Source organism: Cynoglossus semilaevis, chromosome 20 (assembly GCF_000523025.1).
Source record: "Cynoglossus semilaevis isolate Cse_v1.0 chromosome 20, Cse_v1.0, whole genome shotgun sequence".
NCBI classification, from domain to species: Eukaryota; Metazoa; Chordata; class Actinopteri; order Pleuronectiformes; family Cynoglossidae; genus Cynoglossus; species Cynoglossus semilaevis.
Window position 1 is genome coordinate 10,660,085 of NC_024326.1, and position 23,180 is coordinate 10,683,264.

Sequence of the window (23,180 nt, forward strand, 5' to 3'; positions counted from 1 at the left end):
AATGTTTAGAAATGTTGCCAGTAGCTCTGCAGTTGTTGTTGCAACTTTGAAATCATAGCATTGTCTGTTGCTCAAGGACATCTGTTGTCTTTTCTCTTTTTAACAACAGTTGGAAACATACAGCACAGTGTTACTACAACGTAGAACAAACAAGTGCACAGGGAGGTTTGGAGAATATTTAGTCTCAGTGTGGGCGTCCTAAAGAAATAGTCAGAAGCGCATGTGCATACGAAAAACTCAAACTATTTGTTTTCTTTAGTGAGGGCCCTTAAATGCAACATTATTCAATTCTGTAGTCCCAACCAGAATCTACAAAGGTTTAACCAGAGGTGTTCACACCCACCGTAGGTATTATAGCAGAAGAGTCACTTTTGGTCTTTGTTAGTGTCTCCACAGTCGTAGTGGGCATAGTGTTTTGGCACCAGATACTTGGGGACTAGGTGAAACTGAACCCACAACCTTCAACATGGCAGGCAAAAATAACCCACTGCACCACTTCTGGTGTAAAAGACAAAAAGACAGGATCAGAAAAAAAAACACTCTTTAAGACAAAAACTGAGTCAGTGACAGCGACAGGAGAAAAGCGAATTGCAACATAACCACAGACTAAAGCTTTTGTGTTTTTTCCTCCCGAGTCTTTCTGTGACCATATCCACACCACAAATGCTCAGCAACAAGTGAGAGTAAAGCCTGAGACAATATGGTTCGACTGACCAGAGGTAAACAAGAGTACTTTATATTCTGTAATGCCCCAAGTACAAATATTTCATGTCTGCTATAATAATGGGTAACATCTTTATTTTACTGAGTAAACTGCTGGCGTCATTGTGACACTCCAGATAAGATCTGGTTTAGTGTTTCACTTCACCAGTCTCTGTGGCTACATCAATTACGACACAAGTGCTTTAGCAACATTCACGACCTCGGTGCCATCTTTCAACATTTTCAGGACAAAAACAATTACTTCTTGTAACACAGGCTAAGCAGTAAAAATATTTCCAAGTCTGGTATTTTTTTTAAATTCAGAATAGATCTAGGTCTTAAAGACACACACACACACACCAAAAACACAGTTGGAGTAAAGACAAAGCTGTGACTACAACCCCAAAATGTTAAAGTACATGCTGTGTTAACATGGTGTTACATGGTGTTTAGTAAAGATTACGCTGTCGAAGATATGTAAATGAATCTTTAACAGTATAGGTTTTTTTACATGTAAACAAAACAAAGTTTTCAGTTTCAGAAATATTGAAAAGCAACAAAAAACTGCAGTTGTCACTGATTTCTCTTGTTTGTGCCTTACAGAGAAAAAAAAACAATGATCCAGTCCCTCACAAAAAAACCTCTGGCTATTCAACACCGTACATGCCTTTTTTGAGTGTCTAATTTGAAATGTGAATGTTTATGTCTGTGCTTATTAAGCCATCGCAGGCCAATTTTCACTATTAACCTCATTGAACGTCTTGTCTCCTGGCTATTTACCCTGCATAATGTGATTCACACTGTGCAAATTATATGCAGCTACAGCTGACCCAAATATCTCCCCGCCTCACAGCGGTGTCACTGTGCCAGCTCAAGTGGCTACTTGCGGGTGGCGCCTTCATTTGAGAGACAAAAGCTGATTTTGAACATATAATGGTTTAATGGTCTACAGCTCTTAGGAGGCAGAAAGGAGAGATTTGTTGGGCAGTTAGTTTCCCCTGTGATGGCGAAGGTTGTTTTTGTACCAGCCTCTGGTTGGGTGTGTTTTCTCGGCGTGGGATTTACGGTTATGGTCTCTAGATGTTAGTGTAGTAGACTAGTCATGACCAGGCGTGAATTGGCGCAGTGGAGTTCTTGCTTGCGGGGGCGGGGGGCAAAACACTTGCCTGCATTTGGACAGGCTTTAAAAAATTTACGACAGTGGATGAGGCCTGTGCAAGAGGGTAGCTAGGACTGATGAGAGTGTTTTGGAGGGTAAATGCTCTTTGCTTAGTTTTGAGTGAGAAGACCCTCAGGAATTTCATGTCATACATGCCCCAAAGATTACTCAAGCTCTCGCTTCCCATAATTAAAATAATTAGTAATTCCTCTTGCCCAATATTTTTTTGATGATTTCATCAGCTGATAATGAGATTGAATCATTCGCAAAATCACTCGTGCATTTCTAAGCCCTTTTGTGCCAGTGAGTGTTTTTTGGTGTGCTGAAACATTATGTTTTTTTTTAATATTATAATAATGTGTGCTTTGTGTTTTGCGCTGCTTTTACTCATGTTTAGATGTAGCAGACTCCTAAAACATCGCCCCGTGGACTTGTTTTGCACCTGCTCTAAATTCCCCTCACATGTGATGAAGTGTTAAAGAATTAGCCCGGCTCTGAAGTGCAGACCCCACAGAGTGTGGAACACTAATAGGCGGAGAGAATGGGGCTGTTTATGGTCAGCCTGCTGTTTACTGTCTGTGTGATGTCTAGAGTCTGCTCTATATCCAAGAAAGGCCTGGGAAAGACAGCCAGGCACCCAGCAATGCAGCTTTTGTTTGTACAGAGGGGAAAATTAGTGTTTGGAGATGGAATCCTGACCAAACAGTTCCACCTGTCTAGGTTCAGGTTCCAGGCAGCCCAGCAATGCAAGGCACTGTTAGTATTTTTGTAAATTGTTTTCCTAACTGCTGTAAAAAATGTACCTCGCGTGATGACTTCTGTCAATGACGTCCATAGATCATGTGCTGTCACTAAACTACTGTAGCCACACAAAAACATCCGCCTTCATGATAACAAATCTCTCCCCTTTTTTTTCAAGATGTGAAGGTGGAGGTAAGCTGATGGGAAAATGTGGACACACCGGCCTTTTCAGTACGGCCCTGCAGCTGTTTCCCAAGTAGCACTGTGTCACCAGAGCTGCCGAGGCTTGTTTCATGTCGAGCAGATTGCGTGTCCAGGCAGGCCAGTTGATTGCCTGCTGTTATCAGTGGGACGGGGTGAGGGGGCATGAGGTGGGGGGCAGAAGCGTAACCTCTGTGAGACCACCTGACGATTGGGATTAAGGTGGTCTTTCTCTGAGCTGGACACACAATGAACATTGTGATGGGACAATGGGACCTCCCTGCCACCCACACGAAATGTTAATTTAAACAGGACATATTTTTGTCTGTGTTCTGTAATGGCTGAGTCACCACTTGTTAACAGTGGCATCTCCCGCCAACAACCTGAGAGAAAAACTGTGGATTTATCTGAATGAGTCGCTTGAATACCTTCATGCTGAGTGAATATTTCTCCTAGCCAATCACAGATATTGGTGAAAAAAACATAAAAATAAAATAGAGAGGACTTTTCGAATGTACGTAAAGGAAAGTACATTCACTACTCTCAATGAAGAAGAATTCACATATGAAGAAAAGTAATGCTGGTTGTATAAGTGACTTTCTTCGACTAAAGCTGGGCTACGACTTCAGCAGGTTAAAGCCATAATTGCTTAGGAAACCAATTAGCACCACACAGAGGAGGAGGAACTCAGAACTCAGAAGCAGATTATCTTGGATCTGTCCTCAGATATGCACACACCACAAGAATTGAAAATAATGCTGCACCAACCACATGACAGGATGTAATCACTATTATCGTGCCAAGGAGAGCAATCAGGGGTAATGGATCATTTCGCATAATCTCATTGGAAGAGAACATACAAACAAAATGTGGTTCACCAGCCCTGTTTTACAGCAGTCAGTACTGAAGGTAAACAACAGTTGTTTTGGGGAATGGTCTTGGTCATGCAGCTCTGAGACATTGTCCACTATTGGGGCATTGAGAAGGAGAAAGTGGGCTAACAAAAAAAAAATTCAAAATATTTTTTTTGTGACCCAGAATGTATGTGATTTAATATGTTTAAAGATTCTTCCCCTATAGGGAACCAGAACTACATTCCTGCATAAATTACCCTTCTTGATACCCTCTGTCCAGCCAAGCACCACAGGTCTATACATGCAAACTGAACTCTCTGAGTTTTCTCAACAAATGTTTTTGTTTCTACAGGTGTGACCAAAATGACTATATGCACTAAGCAAGAACCATCATCGTCATCTTCATCCCAATTTAAATGACCAACCTGGAAACCAAAATCTTACCTTGTTTTTGTCACTTTTTCCTCACTTACCTAGTAAATCATTTTTCATCAGTTTTTAAGAGTAGTAGACATGACCTTTAACCTCTGTCTGAGGACCATCTGATTGATACAGGCCATTGTTTTCCTCCTCCATTTTTTCTTTCTTTTTTTTTGTCCTGATTAGAATCTCACTTGTTTATCTGCAGAACAGCATAATCTTAATTAAAATCTTTTCTCTGCAGAGGAAAAGGAAATGCACGATGCTTGTCTTTGTTGCATTTGTGATTCTGCTCATTATTATGCACAGTGAATATTTTTCTTGCGTGAACCTCATCAGGCCCTGTTTTAATATGCTAACAGGCTAACCATCCTCAACTTTGTTTGTGAAAATCTTCAAACGCCAGTGAAGTAACAAGAAGCACCCCAAAGACCACAACTAAGAAAGAGAGTTCAGAGGAAGGGGAGGGGTTTTAATGAAAGACCATTGAGTGGGGAGGGAGGTAACTTCAAAGTAAGTGTTGCAGTGTGAAGAACACAGGAAATGGTGTCAACGATGGATGATCGACGATATACAATAGGAGACCATGATTGTTTTCTGTACCAGTTCAATCTGATGTGTATCATACGCATCTCAATTGAATGATAGATTGTCCATAGTTGAATGCAATGTTGACAGTTCTGGCTGAGAGCAGTTTGAATTCTCTGTGTTTTAACTGCATACATATTCTTTAACCTACATTAGGTCAAATCACAGAAAGTCCTTGACATTTAACATATTTTTGGTTTAGTTGGTGTTATTGTGTTAACTGTGGGAGACGTAATAAATTGTACTAATAGTTAAAAGAAGTAGCACACCCATGCTTTCATTCCCCATCCTCCTGTAATTACATTTCGTCTTCTGTAGAGTTGAGTCTTTCATCTCACTCCCTGCTTTTCTGCTGCAGCGACACTGATAAAAAACAGACAAAGTCTGTCTTTTGCTTCCAGTCGTTGCTTCCTCTGCAGCAGCAATTTCATCATATTTTTTTGGTTGATTGTCAGCCTAAAAAAAAGAAAACTCCTTGTGTTCTTTTTTTTAAATTAATTTAATTATTTTATGTCCTTTGTTCTCATCATTGCTTTGCCAAAAATACTTTTGTTTTATTAATTGCAGTGAAATGGTGGTAGACCAGACTAGAGTTTTGCCCGGTTTGAACGAGACAGACGTGCCATTTATGTAAGAACAACAGATAGAATGTGATATGGTCAAAAGGCTAAGGATAGACGAGCAACATGAAGGCATTTCGTGAATTCTTTCTGTCTTCAGTCACCGTCGCCTGAAAGCTCGCTCTGAAAAAAATTGACAAATCTTTCATGCCGTCTTCACTTGCACTCTCTGTAACCGATCACTGTAGGAGCGGCATACTTGACGGTGTAATACTGACTGTGCGTGTCAGACTGTAAGTGTTTCTACCTTTTGTTGCTTAGATTGCCTTTTTATTGGTGTACCATTTATTTTAATTGCATCGTAGATAATCTTACAGACTTCAAAAAAGCTGTCTGCTCAGTTGGCGATGTATCTAGAAATTTTGTTTCGACTAGAGATTTGGAAATAATTTACTTTAATTTAAAATGCTTTTTCATGTGAAGTATGAAACTGACAAATGTGATCAATTAGATGAGAATGAAAGCATTTCAGTAAAGACAGTCAGGCATAAACAGGCCTATGGTACGTGTCTTTACTGTTGTGTTTGTTGCCGCTATGCCTGGAGGAAGTGGAAAGAGCACCACAGAAAGTTGCACCACAGCATTTTCACAGTTCTGTCTTTTTCACTGTGTCTCAACCACCATCATCGCCTTTGTCATCTATATTGGATGTGCATAAATTATTACAACCTAACAAACTACAAACGTACACAGCGTTTGCTGTTTTTATTTGCCCTGTAGCGAATGGTTTAGTTTTGACACCAGATGACAGCGTAATTAAAAATGACACTTTTTTTTTTTCAAGTAGTATGTGGCAATGACAAAAGAATGCAAAGAACGAGTATGACGTGGACAAGTCTGTATCTGATATTTAAGCATGACTGAAATGGCTGTCTACTGTATGACAGTGTAGTACCCTTAGGAGCAGGCTGTCACTCTTAATTAAACCTTTGTTGTTGTTGTACCACTGTAGCCTTCGTCACATTTCGTATTCTTTGTTTGCTCTAGAAAACATGGAAGATCTCCAGAAGGTCGTACAGGAGCGTCTGTCAGAGTTACTCCGCGTCCTCAAGGCGGTCATCGGTAAACATCAGACCCTCAATTCATCAGACATCCTGGGAGCTGCCGGCACGGTCATAGCAAAGGTGAAAGGTGAGTAATAAATCCTCAACAGGGACATGCAGATAAACAATAGAGAGGTGCCCAGATGGAGATCAAATGTTTTTGTCTAAATGTTGTGTCACTGGTTCAAACCGAAGGGTCAACGTCAGTCTGTCAAGGAAGTGTAGGAAGTAACTCATACTTTACTGGTAACTTTTCATCCCGTGAGTGAATACAAACAAAAACTCAACACACCAGTAGAGCTGCAGAAAGTATGATATACTGTCAGGGTCATTTCAACCTAAATCCCTTCATTGGAGATGACAAGCCTGTAATTTGCATTCCATATTGCTGTGAAGGTTGGGGCCCTCTGGCTGACATCAAGTGAACTGGGACTACTGAGGTTAACATACAACTGCTGTACATTCCAGGCAGCATTTGTTCAGGTGATGATGTCAACAATAGTGTTCAGCTTTGTTAGAAAACAGCTGTTTGTGAGTGTTTTAGTCAGCATTACCAATGTGCCAAGTCTAGTACACATTAAAAACTTTTTTCTATCACACTGTAAATGAGCTCCAATGAAAAATAGCAGTCAACATCAAGCTCGAGTTTCACCATAAACCAAAAATATTTTTAAACATTTCCGATCAGTAAATTCTTTTGTTTTTGGCTCTCACATCTGATGGCAGCACGACCAGATTTTGTAAAATTGTTGAAATGTTTCCAGAATTCTCTCTCTCCAACCCTGTGATTCATTCCACCAGCCCTCGCTCCTTACTCTTTTTTTTTTTTTTTTTTTTTTGCTGCACGCTTGAGAGGTCGTTTTAAGTCAGCAAAGAAATGTGTTTCATTTTACAGAGAACTGTTTCAGACCAGGCTGGTTTCTAAATGCAGCAGAGACTTGCTGTGTTTTTTTTTTCTAGGCCTCAGACTGAAACCATAGCCTTCAACATTGATGTTTGTTTTTTTTTTTTTCATTTCTGACACACTTTCTACACCACATACAGCAGGCACCGCTGCACACACAGTTCAAGTGGAAGACACGTGTTGTCTTTGCAAACAGCTCTGCTGTACACGTGTATTTACATATGGACTGGTAGAGTGAGATTTGACAGGAGATAGCTTGAAGACTTGTCTATACAATATCTGGATGGAGCCTTAGCTGATTGGACTCAGACCATGTTATGTGTATTAACACAGTAGTTAACACCGGGGTAAATGGTTAATGCTACTTATATATATGGCTCTCACTCATTCATCCACGTTTTTCTGGTTCTATATAGTTAAGAGTTTCAGGTCCTTTTTATTTGGTGTTTATTTTGGAATCAAGTTAACTATGGTTCGATGGGCCGGATTTGGCCCGTGGGCCACAAGTTGATGATCGGTGATTTAGAATTTAACACTAATTACCTATTTCAATGCCCGTTTCAGTATTTCAGGAATTAACTTGTTATTTAAAAATATTATTATTATTTAGATGTTTCAGTATTTCAGGAATTAACTTATTTAAAAATATTATTATTATTTAGATCATTAACATGCATTTCCTGTCAGTATTCTACAAGTTCAAATAATTAATCCACCTCAAGTCACTGCTGTATTTAATGTCCAGGCTTGTTCTTAGCGACACACAATCTGTACATGGCCAGTGAGGCAGCGGAGCCCTGACACACAGACTACAGAGGAGAATGAATCAGTGAGACGTCAGAGATGAGATCTGAATGGGTTGGGTGATAACAGGTCTGTGCTCCTCTCTGTCTGCGGAGTGTGTTGGCTTTTGACTTCTGCTGCGCTTTGATACTTAGTCATCACACTCGGGCATTTGGACAACTGCCAGGATTGACTGGGAGAAAAAAAGAGGCTTCTCATTCCTCCTCCCTCCTACCGTCGCACCCTCCTTCTTTAAACAAGTAGTTGACGAACCAGTTTCAAATGCAGTTTGTGTCTTGGTGTTAATCCAGTTACACTGTTCTCATGAATTTCATTTCAATTGGAACTGAAACAAAAACAACACTCAAGAGTATGTTTAGCTCACTCATCTGTAAAATATATTTTTTTGGTGTCTGAATAGAAGACAGTTATCATAATGTCACTCAGCCAACACCTGTGGTTTTGTCTCATCAACGATCTGATCAAAAGTCCTCACTGGCCCAGACCAGACCAGATCCAAACTCTTTGTCTTATCTGTGCAGAAAGCTGCTTTTCAGCAGCTTTTCCGGATTTTCCCACAAAGTAATTTTAATTTGAAAATCCAGCACTATTGTAGGAATAATGTTATACATAATAAATCTTATTTGCAGCAAAATGGGAAATATCCACAGTTTTGTCATTGTATATAATTCTTTCAGCTTAAATATGTATATTTTTATTAGCGTTTTTAAATAAAGGTCAGTGTAGTTTTGAAGCAGTAGTTGTGAATGTGTCGGGGTAGGTGCGAGGCAATAAACAATAGTCCGATCTGCATTAAGAGGGCACTGCAGAAAAGGTTTGGGAATCACTGCCACGAATGACCCTGTCACCCTTTAGTAAACTGTCACCTATTGTGATTTGAAGGGTTAACACGTACTAGTTACGACATTACCGTGAGAAAACAATGGCTCCTGTACTTGAATAATGTAGTTTCCATATTTTAGTTGTGACAAGTGGGGGCAGTGCTCTGGAATCATTGTTATCAGATCCACAGGATGTCCTGAGGAGGAAGCCAGTGCAGAGTTGTATGCTAGCAGTAAGGGCGAGGGAGGCTCACTCAACACGGTCTCCTCTCCCATAATGTCTCTGGGAAGGGTCACCCTGGAATTTAGGGTTGGCACCCCAACCAAAGATCACCATGGCTTTTATATACATCAACACAGGCTGGAAATTTGCAACCATGAAACCAAGCCTGATATGGACCCACTTTGCTTTTATTAACGAAAACCCAGAAATAGGGCAAACTGATTCAAGCTGGGGGGTTTCTCCCACCGACTGACTAGAAATGTTGAGCTTCACTGGTCTGGATTACCAAACACTGACTCTTGTTGACAGCAGAGAAAAGGTAGGTTTTGCTGAAGCTGTTTGCAATGTTGCTGTCACAGAATTCAGGCGGCGTGAGTGTTTCCTGTTGTGGCGCTGACAGGAAGTATGTGGATTTCACTGCTTGTGTCAAATGTCTCGTTGCTGAATAAACTGTTTTCTCAGAAGAATATTTAAAAAAAATCAAATTGTTTTGTTTTTGCCCTCAAATCGGAACGTAAAGAATGTTTAAAATTACGGAAAGGAGAATGCAGTGGGAGTTGTCACTGCATTCTCACCAGAAAGTGTTGGTGTTGATTTGACTATTGTATATATATTCTGTTTCTGAGAAGTTGATGCTGTAGCTAAAGAACGTTTTAAATTCCACTCTTGTCAAAGTAATAAATTTGTCTTTGGAGAAGCCAATTGATTAGGAATGGGTTCAAGAGGTTGAGTTCATTACATCAACAATAATGTGTCTAAAGCTACATCATTTTATTTTTTGTGTTTACAATGTTTTTCTAACTCATTTTTATTCACAAGTATATGTGTCACGTCATTAAAGGAGTATAAAAGATTTAATTTTTTTTCTTTGCACAGGCATCAACTACAAGGAAGTGAACCCAGAAAACACGCAAAGTATTTTCGGTGAAATACACTCATCCATAGACACTCTAGCCTACACCTTTGGCAATGTGTGAGTACAGTGCTTGTTTACCTGTTCAACACTGTTGGTGTAACTTGCATGAATCAGAGTGGATTTTAATTTCATTTTTAGTCCCTTAAGATTCAAAATAAAGGTTTCACAACTAGTTATAAACGTATGTTTGAAATGTATCCCTATTTACAGAGTTTCTGATTTCCTTATGGGAGATGTGGATGCTGGATCAGGGTTGGGGATACCCCAGACCAGAAGAAGCAGAGTGAGACTTTTTTTAAATTTTTTTTTACTTGCATGCTTTTTTTAATATACTAGTTTTTGAGTTGGTCCCATGAAGCAATTAAACCAGGTCTATTTAAAGAAACCCTCAAAGCTTGCTATTTTAATTGCTGTGCCAACAACAGAGACACTTGTGATGTCTGACTTTGGCTCTGTTTAATCACACGTCTCGTTTTATTTTATTTTTCTACAGTCTTATGACGACCTCTCAGTGGATCCTGATGAGTATGTCTCAGTGAAAAATGATCCCGTGGGTAAGTTTCATTCGAGTGATTGTATATTGAACTTTTATTCTGAAATTAAACAGCTGTCAGGGACTGCTCAGTCAAAACCTTAAATGGTTTCTTTAGCCCTGGGTGTGAGTTTGTGAGCGAGCCGAGTCAGATAGGCTTTGGATTCTTAAGGATTTCTTGAGGTAGACCCACCCTAAACCTCTGCTTCCACCCCTGTTATTTCTGCTGCTTTTTTCATACAAGCTGCTCATTTTCTCCCTCTCTGTCCACATATCTTGGATTCCTTGCCTGTTTTGCAGTAGTGTCAAATGGAACATTAAACACAAGGGATATCTGCCGACTCCTCTGACCAGCAGCTGTGTTAGAGAAATTACCGTTTAACCAATAAAAACGAACCATGTTTGGATTCTTTTTGAAAACACACACTCTTTTTGTTCCCTTTTTTTACTGTACTCTGTCTCTTGGCTAACTCTGTCACCCCTATCAAAATAAAAGAACTGAGCCAGCGATCCAGTGGCAGTGTATTAATGCCATGTGTTTTGAATCGCTGTGTTGTTATATGCATGTCTCCTCTGATGACTCCACAGGCCCAGATGTGCCGCTGTCACGGGAGGAGGAGGTTGACCTGACCCTGCTGAAGAATGACAGCGGGGTGGAATCGGCCCTGCTCTACGCCAAGGCCTGGTCCAAGTACATCAAAGACCTTCTGACCTGGATGGAGAAAAGGATAGCTCTGGGTGAGGCGTTCAATCTTAGAAGTGTTCTGCGATTAAAACACTTTTTAAGAAATCGGAAGGGAGACATAAATATTTAAAGATTTAAATTTGATCACAAACTGAAGCATTTTTTACAAGGGTGTAAGCCTTCACCCTCAGCCGCAGCATCAGTTGACATTAGTCCATTAGTTTTCTTTTCTGCTCTCAGTTACTGTTTTTGCGCTGCATACTTCATAACCTGCAGTTTGGCTTATTTTGTTATGGCATGTTGTTTTTGTTCTTTGGTGCAGTAGCAGCGTTCAGTTGTCATGAGTGTAGACGATACCCTCTTGTGGCCATAAATACTAGGGATTTTCTTCAAATTCAAATATAAGTCACAGGACCAAACGACTAGAAAGAAGTAACCTATATTCTGGACAATTGTGCATGTAGTGTAACATGTGCTGTTTCTCCATTTCCAGATATTGAATATGCAAAAAGTTACACCAAAATGGCAGAGTCTGCAAAGAATCTGGCCAGTCAGCAGGTAAAGAAAATATGAATTCTGTTAACTTAACAGCTGTTTTCCTAAATGCATGTCTGTGGTCAATAATGTTGTCATTTCATCATTTCTAAGGACTACATGCCGTTCAGTGACATCTACATTTCCACATTCAAGAATGACATGGAATACAACCAGCTGCTAATTCAAACAGCCGTGGCTCTTCAGACCAATAAGTACATACAGGTTAGAGCAATAAGTAAACTTCCTTTGTTCATTTGAACCAGTTACCTTACATTACATGTAAAAGACAACTGATAAGACTTGTGAATGTTGCCTATAGGTGAGTGTACATTGATCTAAAAAAAGAAAGACAATCTTTTCCCTAAAACGTGTACTAACAGTCATTTCTTGACATCATCTTAAACAAGTGAGCACAACCTGACCATCAGAAATGCATTTTGTTTTTCAGCCTCTTCTGGCTCGCAAGAATGAACTTGACAAACTGAGAAAAGAGATTAAGGAGCAGTGGCAGCGGGAACAAAAGAAAATGGTATGTACAGAATTTGTGTGTAGTGTCTTCCTATCATCTCTCCCACAGTCGTATTGCTTGACACGTGACAAAATGAAAATAATAGTTGTGTATGTGGATCAATTAACATTCTTCAAATGTCATGCAACTAGATGATTATAACTGTTATTAAAACCATTATAATAATTGTGTGCTATCAAGGCTGAAGGTGTTGTATAACAGGCTGAGTGTCCACAGACCTGAGTGTGATTATATTTGTAATTGACCGTTGCGGGTTGATGGTGTGGTTTTGGCAGCAAGAGGGAGATAGCACCCTGCGTAAGGCACAAGCTCTGAAGTCCCAGAGGAGGGAGGAATATCAGAGGGCCCGCTCATCCACCAACCGCTCCCAGGAGGAGCTGTCTAACAATGCAGCCAACAAACAGCTGGAGAAGAAGAGGAGACTGGAGGAGGAAGCTCTGCAGAAGGTAGGCAGGTCTGAGGGTTGACAAATAATGTCTAGAGCTTTCTTTCTATCTTATAATGATATCTGTTATTACTGTAAGGCGGAGGAGGCTCGGGACCAGTACCAGATTTGTGTGGCTGACGCTGGCGTCAGAAGGATGGATCTGGCCAACGCTAAGAGCACAATCCTCACACAGATCAGGGAAATGGTCTTTCAGTGTGACCTCACACTCAAAGCTGTAAGTAAAAAGAATACAGTTTTTAACACGTTTGTTCCCAAAAAATAACAACATGCTTGACTGTAAAGAACTAACAGAACACTTAGACAGTCTCATCAGACTCAGGTCTATTTCAGTTTCACACTTATGCACAGAACACTGACTGACTCATTCACTCATCCTCACTTTCTTCTCCTCTGTTTTAGGTGACAGTGAACTGGTGTCAGATGCAGCAGGGGCAGATGGTGTCTTTTCCTGCCCACTATCAGGCTCTGAGTGATAGCGCCAAGTTGTACGAGCCCGGTGAATGCTATGCTGAGTTTGTCCGGAACCTGCCCAAGAATCTGCCTAAAGAGCACCTGCACTCTGACTCCACCTCGTCCGACAGCGCCAGGTACCAAAGACTGGGATTTTAAAACTGCTCAGAACCACTGACTGAACTGAGGCCAAAGATTAGCTCATCTGGTCTCTACTCTCTCACACTGTGTGATTCACAGTAGTCAATATACTTTCACTGTTAGAAGAAACATTGTTGCATTTGCTACAGGAAAATGGTGAGACCACACCCACTGACTGCTCGAGATTATTTGGTTATATTTGGTTTCTGTTTTTGTTAAACCTTTTTTTAATATATATATCTTAGTGTTTGTTCTCAACCAAGATTATTTTCAGTTAAGGTAGCAATGAGTCATAAAGAGAGAAAGCCCTGAGAAAGGCACACGGTAGAGAAAGCAAGAGAGTGTTGGAATGTATGTGGAGTTTGTTGCCCTTCCTCAGGAAATATCTGTGGCGCTGGCTGAATTGAGTAGGAGAGATTGCAGGGTGTGAGAGTTGAGCCGGTTTTGGTCACAACTCAATATTTCTGGGGGGAAAACAGAGCTTGTTTGTTGACTTGTAAAAAATAATGTAGACAGATGTGGAAGAAAGAGTTTGTTTTCTCTGGCTACGTCCCCACACGGTCAAAAACATGCAGGATTAGGTAATAATTCACTTCAAATTTACCACAGGTATGAATGAAAGTGTGAATGGTTGTTTTGGCCTGGGGCCCTTGACTGATTCCAAATGAAGTGAGGGAAACTTTTAAGGTTACAGGTGTAGTTACAGTCCTGTTAATGATACTGCAGGTGTGTCCTTGTTGATGCGAAGCGTGTTACTTTAAGTGCCAGGTTTCTCTCCACAGGTTTGTGTTCAACAAGAGATCAGTGGGCAGCACTCATTCCTCACATGGCAACCTCTCACAGGCGTCCATCACCTCGTACGACGTGCTCAGTGGAGATGAAGCGGACAACGTCATGCACAGACCACAGTTTAGCGAACGGAGGTCCAACAGCAGCACAGACATACAAGGTACAGGTTCAGTTTTCGGGAGCTTTAGGGATGCTGATGATTTCTTTTTAATTACATTCATTGTTCTTTTTGATTTATTGTTGCTGGGCGGAAAAAATATTTTTATCCCCATGTCTCTAATTCATTCAAATTATTTACCCTGTGTGTCTATGAACAGGTTAGACAAGAGCAACTAAGATAGAGGAGAAGGATAACACAAACTTAGTGCAGCTTAGCTCTCGACTGCGGGTTGGGTTCGGTTACACAAATGCAGCCAGTCAGTCATCGTCTCACTCAGACACACGTGTGGTGAGATCAGAAGCCAAACAAGAGCAGCTTTTGTTTTCACAGCTGCTGTTTGTTATCTTTTACACCTACATTTACAAAATGAATATTATTTCAACAAACACACTGCATGAACAGGCAGGTCATCAAATACAACTGGTAAGTTCATGAAATTACGTTTAATTTATTTATTTAAAAGTTTTTTCTTGCCTTGTTCTGTAAGTAAAGGTTCTACCTGTGGGTTTTAGTGAAGAAGGTCAGGCACAATAAGCAATTAACACTGTAATTATGATCAGAGATAATTGTGATCTGTGGAACATTTTTGACTCTGTTCTGTGCTTTAACTTGGAACTGTGCTTATGTGCAAAGGTTTTCCATGAAGCCAGAAAAAGTACACAACATTGCAGCTCATACATTAGCATTGTCTGCAGACATTGTTGTGTTTTTTATACAACCCATTTTTGGGATTCAACACTATTTTTATCTGCATCAAAAAGTGTTTGGGACAGTTGTCTAAAGTGCTCGTGTGGTGTGCTGCTTAATCATCCTAGGACTGGCATATGTGCGTGACAGTTCCTTTCTGAAAATATCACTCATTGTTAAAAATATCACACAGTTGGTTTTGACACATACTTCGATCTCTGACTCGTTTCTCCATTTCTTTCTTCTGTGCAGCGTTAAGAAGTCAGGCTCCGTTAAGAACCTGGGCCTCCAGCAGCCAGGGCAGCCAGGGGGGGATGTGCAGTGACTCAGAGAGTGCTGGAGGCAGCAGCGAGTCCAGATCCATGGACTCCCCCACCGCCAGTCCAGGTATGAGTATTATATAAGTTGTGGGTTTGTTATAGCGTTCTGGTAGATATACAAGAAAATACACTTAGTTAGGAGGAAGTTAGGGATGCAGTCGATACTTGCAACTCAGTACTCCATGAACTTGAGTTCTGTTTATTCTGTTGATCATCCTCATGGGTCGTTTCACTATGATTTTTGTTTATTTTTTGGTATATGTCTAATTTGAAGGTAGTGTCAGTTTCTTTTATACAGAAACATTTGACTGAAGTATTTATCTGTGAATAGGAGAGGAAAATAAAACTTTCCTGCCTGTTGTCCTTCCTGTGTTTAACCCACACATTGCACACCACCTGATAATCCACCAACCTGATGAATTATTGGAGTGGGTACGCAGTATTAAGGAGGACTGTGATGTAGTGTTGCAGTGGTCTGTAATAAATGTGTCACAACAAACCTAGAGAAAGCACAAAATTCTTTCCTGTAAATTGTGTGTATTATCATTACCATTGTAAAGTATTTGTACAACTTTGCTTAAACAAACACTTGATGAACCACAATATTTGTGATAGAAAAAAAATCCCAGCCAAGCTACAGTATAACCACATCCATGATGCAGAGGTTTATATTTTACAAGCTTTGTTTTACTTCCTTATTTTACGTCAAGCCCATAAAGAAACCTTCTCCCCCTGCACTTCCCTGTTCTGCTGAAACTGAATGACACACAGAGTAAATTTGCAATGCTAGAACAGCAGAGGTTTTATGGTAAAACTTTGTTAAATGATGTATTAATGAGTGCTTAATGGTTGATTAACTAGATGATCAAATTAATTGTTCTCCTTTCCTTTATTTGTCTAGGTGACTTTAAACGTCGACTACCTCGGACTCCCTCCACTGGAACCATGTCGTCAGCCGACGACTTAGATGAGAGAGAGCCTCCGTCACTCTCACACAACGGTTAGACCTGTGTGTGTGTGTGTGTTTATCTTTGAACGATATAATGCTAGTTATGTGTTTATGTCCACATCCTGAATTAATTATCCAGTAAGAGCTGATACTTTGTTTTCACACCTCACTACTGTCATCCTCTTAGTTTACGGACGACTTCTCAGATGCTGTAAACCAAAACTAGTCCACTGACTGAGTGAGTCTTGTCAGACTGACTGGATAATATTTGTTAACATTCACTCATCTGACTCTCTAGGTCTGGCTGAGATGGTGACAGAGACGGCCAGTTCTCCCGGTCCTTTCCGGAACGCTCAGATGTCCAAAGCTGCTCAAACCCATAAGCTAAGAAAACTACGAGCACCATCTAAGTGCAGGGAGTGTGACAGTCTGGTTGTTTTTCATGGAGCCGAGTGTGAAGAGGTACAGTCTACGTTACTACGAGTTATAATCTGTCACATGTTTATGTTAGAGAACATCAAAGTTTTAGTGCAGTTCAGCAGTTTTAGTCATCTGTTTTAGTTTGAAGTTCTCTCTTGTCTCTCTCCAGTGCTCTCTGGCTTGCCATAAGAAATGTTTGGAGACACTTGCAATTCAGTGTGGCCATAAAAAGCTTCAAGGGAGGCTGCATCTGTTTGGGATCGACTTTGCTCAGGCAGCGAAGAACAGCAAAGACGGCGTTCCCTTCATCATCAAGAAGTGTACCTCTGAGATTGAAGGTCGAGCACTAAACATCAAGGTAGCCTGACATTGTGGTTTTGTACTAAATCTCTCGAATAATTGCATGACAATAAAAATACCTATTGTTATACCACCAGGGTATTTATCGAGTAAACGGTGCCAAATCTCGTGTTGAGAAGCTCTGTCAAGCATTTGAAAATGGGAAGGACCTGGTTGAGCTGTCTGACCTCTCACCTCATGACATCAGCAATGTCCTCAAACTCTACCTGAGACAGGTCAGTGTTTCTGCCTCGTCACTCGCCATCTCCAGCCCACCTCAGCCGTGGTGTTAACGTTGATTATCACATTAAATTCGTTTTGTTTTTTTTTTGCTTTATTTACTGGCAGTGTCTATATATTTTTCAACTATTTATACCAACATTCACAATTTTTTTGAAAAAAAAACAAACTTCTACAGCTACCAGAGCCATTGATCCTGTATCGATATTACACCGACATTATCGGACTGTCAAAGGAGTGTCAGAGAGTCATTGTAGAGGAAGCGGACACACACCCTGTCCCTCAGGCGGGAGAAAAAAGTGACCTGAGCACACAGCTCAACAAGGTCATTTACAGGATCAGAGATCTGCTCTACCAGCTACCCACGAACAACTACAGGACGCTGCGGCACCTCATAGCTCATCTGCGTAGGTAAGAGGTTTAAAACCAAGAGCTTGTCAGCTTGCCTGATGCCTTTAATTTTCTGAACAAACATGTCAACTTCCTCAGGACGCACAATGGAATGAAAACTTCCTTAATGCAGGGAGGAAGTTCAGCAAGGAAATTCCTGTTTTCATGTCTAATAAAAATATAAAAAAAATAACAACACAATTAACACATTTGATTGAAAATTCGTTTGTATTGAAATCAGTGTTGACTGTTCAATAACAAGGATTTTGTCAATGTTGTGGACTGTCTACATGGAAGTCTTTTGTTACAATATTTTTAAATATACTTTTCTCAGAGTAGCGTAGAGAAAAGAAAACTAACTCAACACATATTACAGAAAGAAATAAAAGTTTTTAAACTAAATATTTCTCTCTGTGATAGAGTTTCGGAGCAGGCAGAAGAGAATAAAATGACTGCCAGTAATCTGGGAATCATCTTTGGCCCCACACTGGTGAAGCCGCGGCAGACAGACGCAGAGGTGTCTCTATCCTCACTGGTCGACTATCCATACCAGGCCCTGATGGTTGAGCTGCTGATTCGTTACTTCCCGACAGTGTTTCATTCATCACCTTCGTCAGGTTCCGCTGGCCTGGGGTCTCCCAGACTCACGCCACAGGAGAAGGTTCAGAGGCTCAGTAGAAATTCCACCTCCCTGATGGACATCAAAGAGGTGAGCCATGACTCAGGTCTGGTATTGTCTTGTTTTGACTGCTCCATCCTGTCTTATTGTATTAGTTACAGGAATTTGAAACTCACTTTAGCCTGAAAACTGGCTTGAGATCAGTGTGCTGTCCATAAAACGTGTTACATTAATCATGTCTCGGGAAATTACTAGGGCCATGACGCGATAAAAGCAATTTTGTCTTATTAAACACAGGGTATTACAGGGTACGTATTAATAATGATTAATCGTGATTAGTTTGGATAAATCACCATTCCTAAACATTCCAAACCACCTCTTAATTCTATTCTTGCAGAGTGCCAAAGTGTACAAGAGATACTCCTCAGTGATCCCGTCATCGCACATCCTGGGTGAAGTACAGGAGGTGAAGCCGGGAACAGACAAAACAGATGTCTCATCCCAACACAACGGGGTCCAGACAGCAAATGTTGGAGACGACCAGAGAACACACTTAATCCATCCTAACGTCACCAGCAACTCCACAAGTACAACTACTTCTAATGCACCACCAAAGGTCCATCTGCGTCCCAAAGGCCCGAGACAGGTGTACCGACCAATCAGCATGCCACTAGAACGTCTCCCCACTCCGGCTCAGATTAACGAGAGGAATTTTCGAAATGGTGCCGCTAGTGACACGTCCACTTCTGAGCGAGACAGCGCGGCTGAAACCATACAGGAGATCCCGGAGATGGAAAAGACACGAGCAGGCGGCTCGTCCAGGGTGAGCGCCTATTACATCACACCTTTCATCGACACACAGACAATGCAGAGGCGAACGTGGGACAAGAAGTACAAGCATTATGATGTCACACCCAGGACTGCTATGATAGTGGCCAACTCTGCAGTTCAACCAATAAAGGCAACAATGCCTGTCCCTCTCCACCCAACATTAACCGCTGACTCTGTGGCCTCAACAACAACCAGCTTGACCACAGCATTGTCCACCAGTCCCCAAATGGCACCCATGAAACTTGTGTGGACTTCTAAAAGGGAAACCAACACAGACGGTTCAGCCTGTGAGGCCAGCAGCTCGGAATATCTTCCACTAACACTCAGGGCACCAAGGACTCTGCATCCTCCCCCCGGAACTTTCTACAGACCCCCTGCTTCTTTAAACAAAACTAGGACGCTTACAAACTGGACTACCACCGTCACCACCACAACAGCAACAACCACCACCACCTCTGCAGTCCTCCCCATCACCTCTAGTCAGGTTGTGAACTCATCCCCTGCTCTTACAAGCCCACCACAGACACAGCTACAGACCCAAGACTCCACTGACTCTGGGTTCCTGACCTCTGCAACCCTTTCTCCCTCTCAGTCACCGTCGTCAAGCAGCCCCAACGACCTCAATCCCTGCGAGACCAAACCTCTCTACCAAAGACTGCGGCCTCGGCGAATGCAGGAGCTCGAACACAGAGAGGCTCATTTTGTCTGATGCCCAAATATTAAACGCATCGTATACCGTATGTAAATATATATGTACCATATACACCATGGGGTGTGCTGGGACAAGTGTTTTTATGAGGAGGAAAGTAAGAGGTCTGTGAAAATGAACCATAAAAGTGTTATTACTAATATATATTTACATGTTACAGTCGTTGTGTCAGTCAGGATGGTTTGAGTGTTTAAAACAAGCCAGTACAAAAAGGGAGGAGCCTGCCTCATTAGTCAGTGTCTAATTAAAAAATATAAATATATTTTTTTGTTTATTTTAATGTCAAGGTTCTCTGTGTTACAAAGACGAAGCCTTGTTTTAATTTGTCATATTTTTTGTAATCACACAATGCACTTAAACAGGTTAAAAATGTAATGTAGTCATTTTCTATCATTTCTTTTTTTTAAATGTGGTATTTTATTATAAAAGGAATAGAAAATTGTCATTTAAAAAAAGAATGCAAAAGAATTGAGCAGTCTATCCTTCTAGTCTATGATTGGTACATTGTCTTTTTCAATGTGTAAGCCCTATGTATGTGTTTACAGTTTTTATATTCATCCATACATACTGCATGATTGTCACAGCAATTTATTTTTTGTGTCTTTTTGTGGTATTGTAATTATACAAGAAAAAAGACCTGCAACAGTTCTTGCTGCAAATTAAAAAAAATACATCAATTGTTAATTTGGCTTCTGCCAAGTGTGTGTTTTAAAAAAATTAAAATAGTTGTTTAGGCTGTGAAGACATGTAATAACATCAGCTGACCTGTAAAGATAGTTGATATAAAGCAGTCGCCTTACATTACATTACATCACAATATATTTAACAGACGCTTTTATCGATAAAGCGACAATTTGACCATAGTTGCAGCGGGTGAGTGTCATGGTTGACGGCTTGCCAACAGCAAAAGCCTGACATAAAACAATTGCGGTGAAAGGAGGTATGACATCCAATTTGTTTCACTTCCTGTGGGACAATGACGTCATTACTGTTCGAGGTAGTAAAGGTACATACACAATAACTCGATTAAATTACGTCAGTGTTTTTCTAGTGTAAAATGTAGTTGGTTGGAAATTTAAATTAAATCGTTGAATTAAATGTTAGCGTGTCATTTGCTATTACGCGTGTGACAAATTACACGATGTTCACCTCTCGCTACGTTATACTGTCGGTATGTAACAACTTTTTGCTTTTTTGTTTGTTTTTCACGTCAGACAGTTATTATATAATTGTAATCTACTCGAGGTCCTCAGTCAGTGACACTTAGCATTAGCTCCATTTACTGTCTCCTATCTGTGAGTAAACGTTGAACTTATGAATTTATGTAATTTGTCAGTGTAATTTAAACGTTAACGAACCTAAATATTAGATACTTTTTTATACGTGACCACATAAAATTAGACGATGAATAAATGATTAAAACGATTAAAATAAACTTCTGGTGAAGATTACAATTGATGACATAATTTAAAAAACCAAATGAGGGATTTATGAGTGGTCCTATATAAATAAATACTTAAATATACATATATTGGGTCACACAGTAATTATATTTTCAAATGTTTTGGATGGCATTGATTGTTAAGTTCAAGTCCCAAATATTCCTTAATCTGAAAAAAAATAGTACTTCTGTGTGTCCAGCATTCATCACTGTAGTATTTGGGTCATTCCTCTGAGAGAATTAAGAATACTCTTGAAAAGTCATTTTAACACTGTACTCCAGCATAATTTGGTTTTAAATGGTTTTACTCACACACCCAGGTACCCACGTCTCCTGTTCAACCTTGGAGACCTGCTGAGCCCGGGAGGCTACCCCCCACCCCCGGTCCCGTCTCTCTGTCTGTGACAATATAATTAGCTTTAACCCTTACTCTGATGGAAATCTATGATCGTGGATGAGACCAAACCCACTCCCTCATCCCATCTCCTCACACTACAAAGGTATACCTGAAAATTCCTTCACATTAAACTGTAGAATCCTGTACATTTTTGTTATTTTCTTGCCCCCAGAATGGATGACTGTTGTCTTTTTTCTGCCTGCCCATGTTTAGCCTGGAGATTACAGCAATCAGATTAGGAGAGCTGCTGACCTGGAGGCACAGGGCAGAGTGTGCGTCCACAGCCACATGCACCTTTTCTAAGTCTCCTAATGTTTTCCACTGGTAGAGCTGGTTTCTCTGTCTTTGTCTAGATGTGGTCGACCAGAAGTATCACTCTATGAAAGGTAAGTTTAAAAAAGCAATTCTGGAAAACCTAATGAAACAGATACGTAAATAAAAAACTGTTGATTGTTCTCACTTTTGTTTTATTAGTAGTTGTAGTAGTAGTAGTAGTAGTATTACGGCTACAACTATTCATTCTGGTGTGTTCTTCTGTTCTTTGCTAAAGGAAGTCCTGTCATCTGTATTATTGTGGTGAATATAAGAGGTGAGTGACACAATGAGGAGATTTAAATGTAGGACACAGCTCAGTACTGGCCCTGTGTTTGTGTTCCCTACCTCCTCAGTGTAACTGTAACCTGTTAAACATTTTAAAATAAAATACTTAGTATAGATATGTTTCTACAAAATTAATAGCATAAAAATGTGTTTTAACACTACTTAAATTTTACATTTTACAGTACAATTAAAACAAAGAACTATTCTAGCTCTTTCAAAATGAAAAGCTTATTGTTCTCTTTAGATAATCTCCCTACTGTTTACATAATGAACCATTAAGCTACGTTTTTCTTAGAATAATGAACACTGTAGACTCTTCCTAACAACAAAAGGGCCAGAAATCAGCCCTAAGACTATTGTCATGAAGATTTTTCTGGAATTTTGGAACTTTTTGAGATGTAATTTTGTGCAATCTCTGCAAAAGTTGTTTGTAATCATGGACATATATTTGCATAGGTCTGCCCCCAGTCTGATGACCCCCTCTAGGGATTGAGCCACAGAGTAATGAAGACAGGCTCTCAGATCCACCTGTTGTTGTGGAAAAACTGGACTCTGCGCAAGAGACAAAAGGTATAACAAAACTACAAGATACCAGAGTTTTTAATGTATTCAAGCCAAGTCCAGTGTGCTTTATCTGTTTTCTTTCTTTCTTGTGTCTTATTCCATCTTTAAAACATTTCTCTTTTCTGCAGGTGCGCCTCCTGGTGGAGATCTTCTGGCCGCTCTTACTATTTCTTGGACTGGTGTGGTTAAGAAAAGCCAATCCATTGTACCAGCAACATGAATGTAAGGATAACTGTGTGCCGGATGGAGAACCTAATTATTTCATCTTTAATTATGTCCTTAAAATTAACCAGTATTTTTCAATACCTGATCCATCTGCTCAACACATGTTAACTTAGCAACTGACTATTAACTTTACCACTGCCACATACTTGTGTTTTCAGGTCATTTTCCAAACAAAGCCATGC

The 23,180-nt window shown here is 40.3% G+C and overlaps 2 protein-coding genes and 1 long non-coding RNA gene across 4 annotated transcripts in view; all 3 read left to right on the forward strand.

The window, feature by feature from the left end:
• LOC103396514 (rho GTPase-activating protein 29-like) overlaps positions 1-20,455 on the forward strand; it is a 25,490-nt gene extending 5,035 nt beyond the window's left edge. The window contains exons 3-22 of one of the 2 annotated variants that reach the window (XM_008334633.3): positions 6,273-6,416; positions 9,957-10,053; positions 10,207-10,279; positions 10,490-10,550; positions 11,117-11,266; positions 11,707-11,771; positions 11,862-11,972; positions 12,199-12,279; positions 12,555-12,725; positions 12,804-12,941; positions 13,127-13,314; positions 14,101-14,267; positions 15,207-15,341; positions 16,176-16,274; positions 16,522-16,685; positions 16,813-17,001; positions 17,081-17,218; positions 17,401-17,633; positions 18,033-18,321; positions 18,629-20,455. In XM_008334633.3, coding sequence (XP_008332855.1) covers positions 6,273-6,416; positions 9,957-10,053; positions 10,207-10,279; positions 10,490-10,550; positions 11,117-11,266; positions 11,707-11,771; positions 11,862-11,972; positions 12,199-12,279; positions 12,555-12,725; positions 12,804-12,941; positions 13,127-13,314; positions 14,101-14,267; positions 15,207-15,341; positions 16,176-16,274; positions 16,522-16,685; positions 16,813-17,001; positions 17,081-17,218; positions 17,401-17,633; positions 18,033-18,321; positions 18,629-19,771 — 3,836 coding nt within the window. In that variant the 3' untranslated portion in view covers positions 19,772-20,455. Of the gene's footprint in view, positions 1-6,272; positions 6,417-8,018; positions 9,400-9,956; positions 10,054-10,206; positions 10,280-10,489; positions 10,551-11,116; positions 11,267-11,706; positions 11,772-11,861; positions 11,973-12,198; positions 12,280-12,554; positions 12,726-12,803; positions 12,942-13,126; positions 13,315-14,100; positions 14,268-15,206; positions 15,342-16,175; positions 16,275-16,521; positions 16,686-16,812; positions 17,002-17,080; positions 17,219-17,400; positions 17,634-18,032; positions 18,322-18,628 lie in introns of those variants that run through there. The other variant, XM_017042554.2, reaches the window with a different exon arrangement.
• LOC112488711 (uncharacterized) lies at positions 13-2,202 on the forward strand. Its single transcript, XR_003053083.1, has 2 exons — positions 13-384; positions 441-2,202. It is a non-coding gene; the product is annotated as an uncharacterized LOC112488711 (long non-coding RNA).
• A 124-nt stretch (positions 20,456-20,579) lies between the features above and the next one.
• abca4b (ATP-binding cassette, sub-family A (ABC1), member 4b) overlaps positions 20,580-23,180 on the forward strand; it is a 23,036-nt gene continuing 20,435 nt past the window's right edge. The window contains 7 exon segments of the mRNA XM_025066240.1: positions 20,580-21,712; positions 21,823-21,995; positions 22,160-22,198; positions 22,666-22,779; positions 22,902-22,995; positions 23,157-23,177; position 23,180. The exon segment at position 23,180 is cut by the window's right edge and continues 108 nt beyond it. Coding sequence (XP_024922008.1) covers positions 22,714-22,779; positions 22,902-22,995; positions 23,157-23,177; position 23,180 — 182 coding nt within the window. The 5' untranslated portion in view covers positions 20,580-21,712; positions 21,823-21,995; positions 22,160-22,198; positions 22,666-22,713.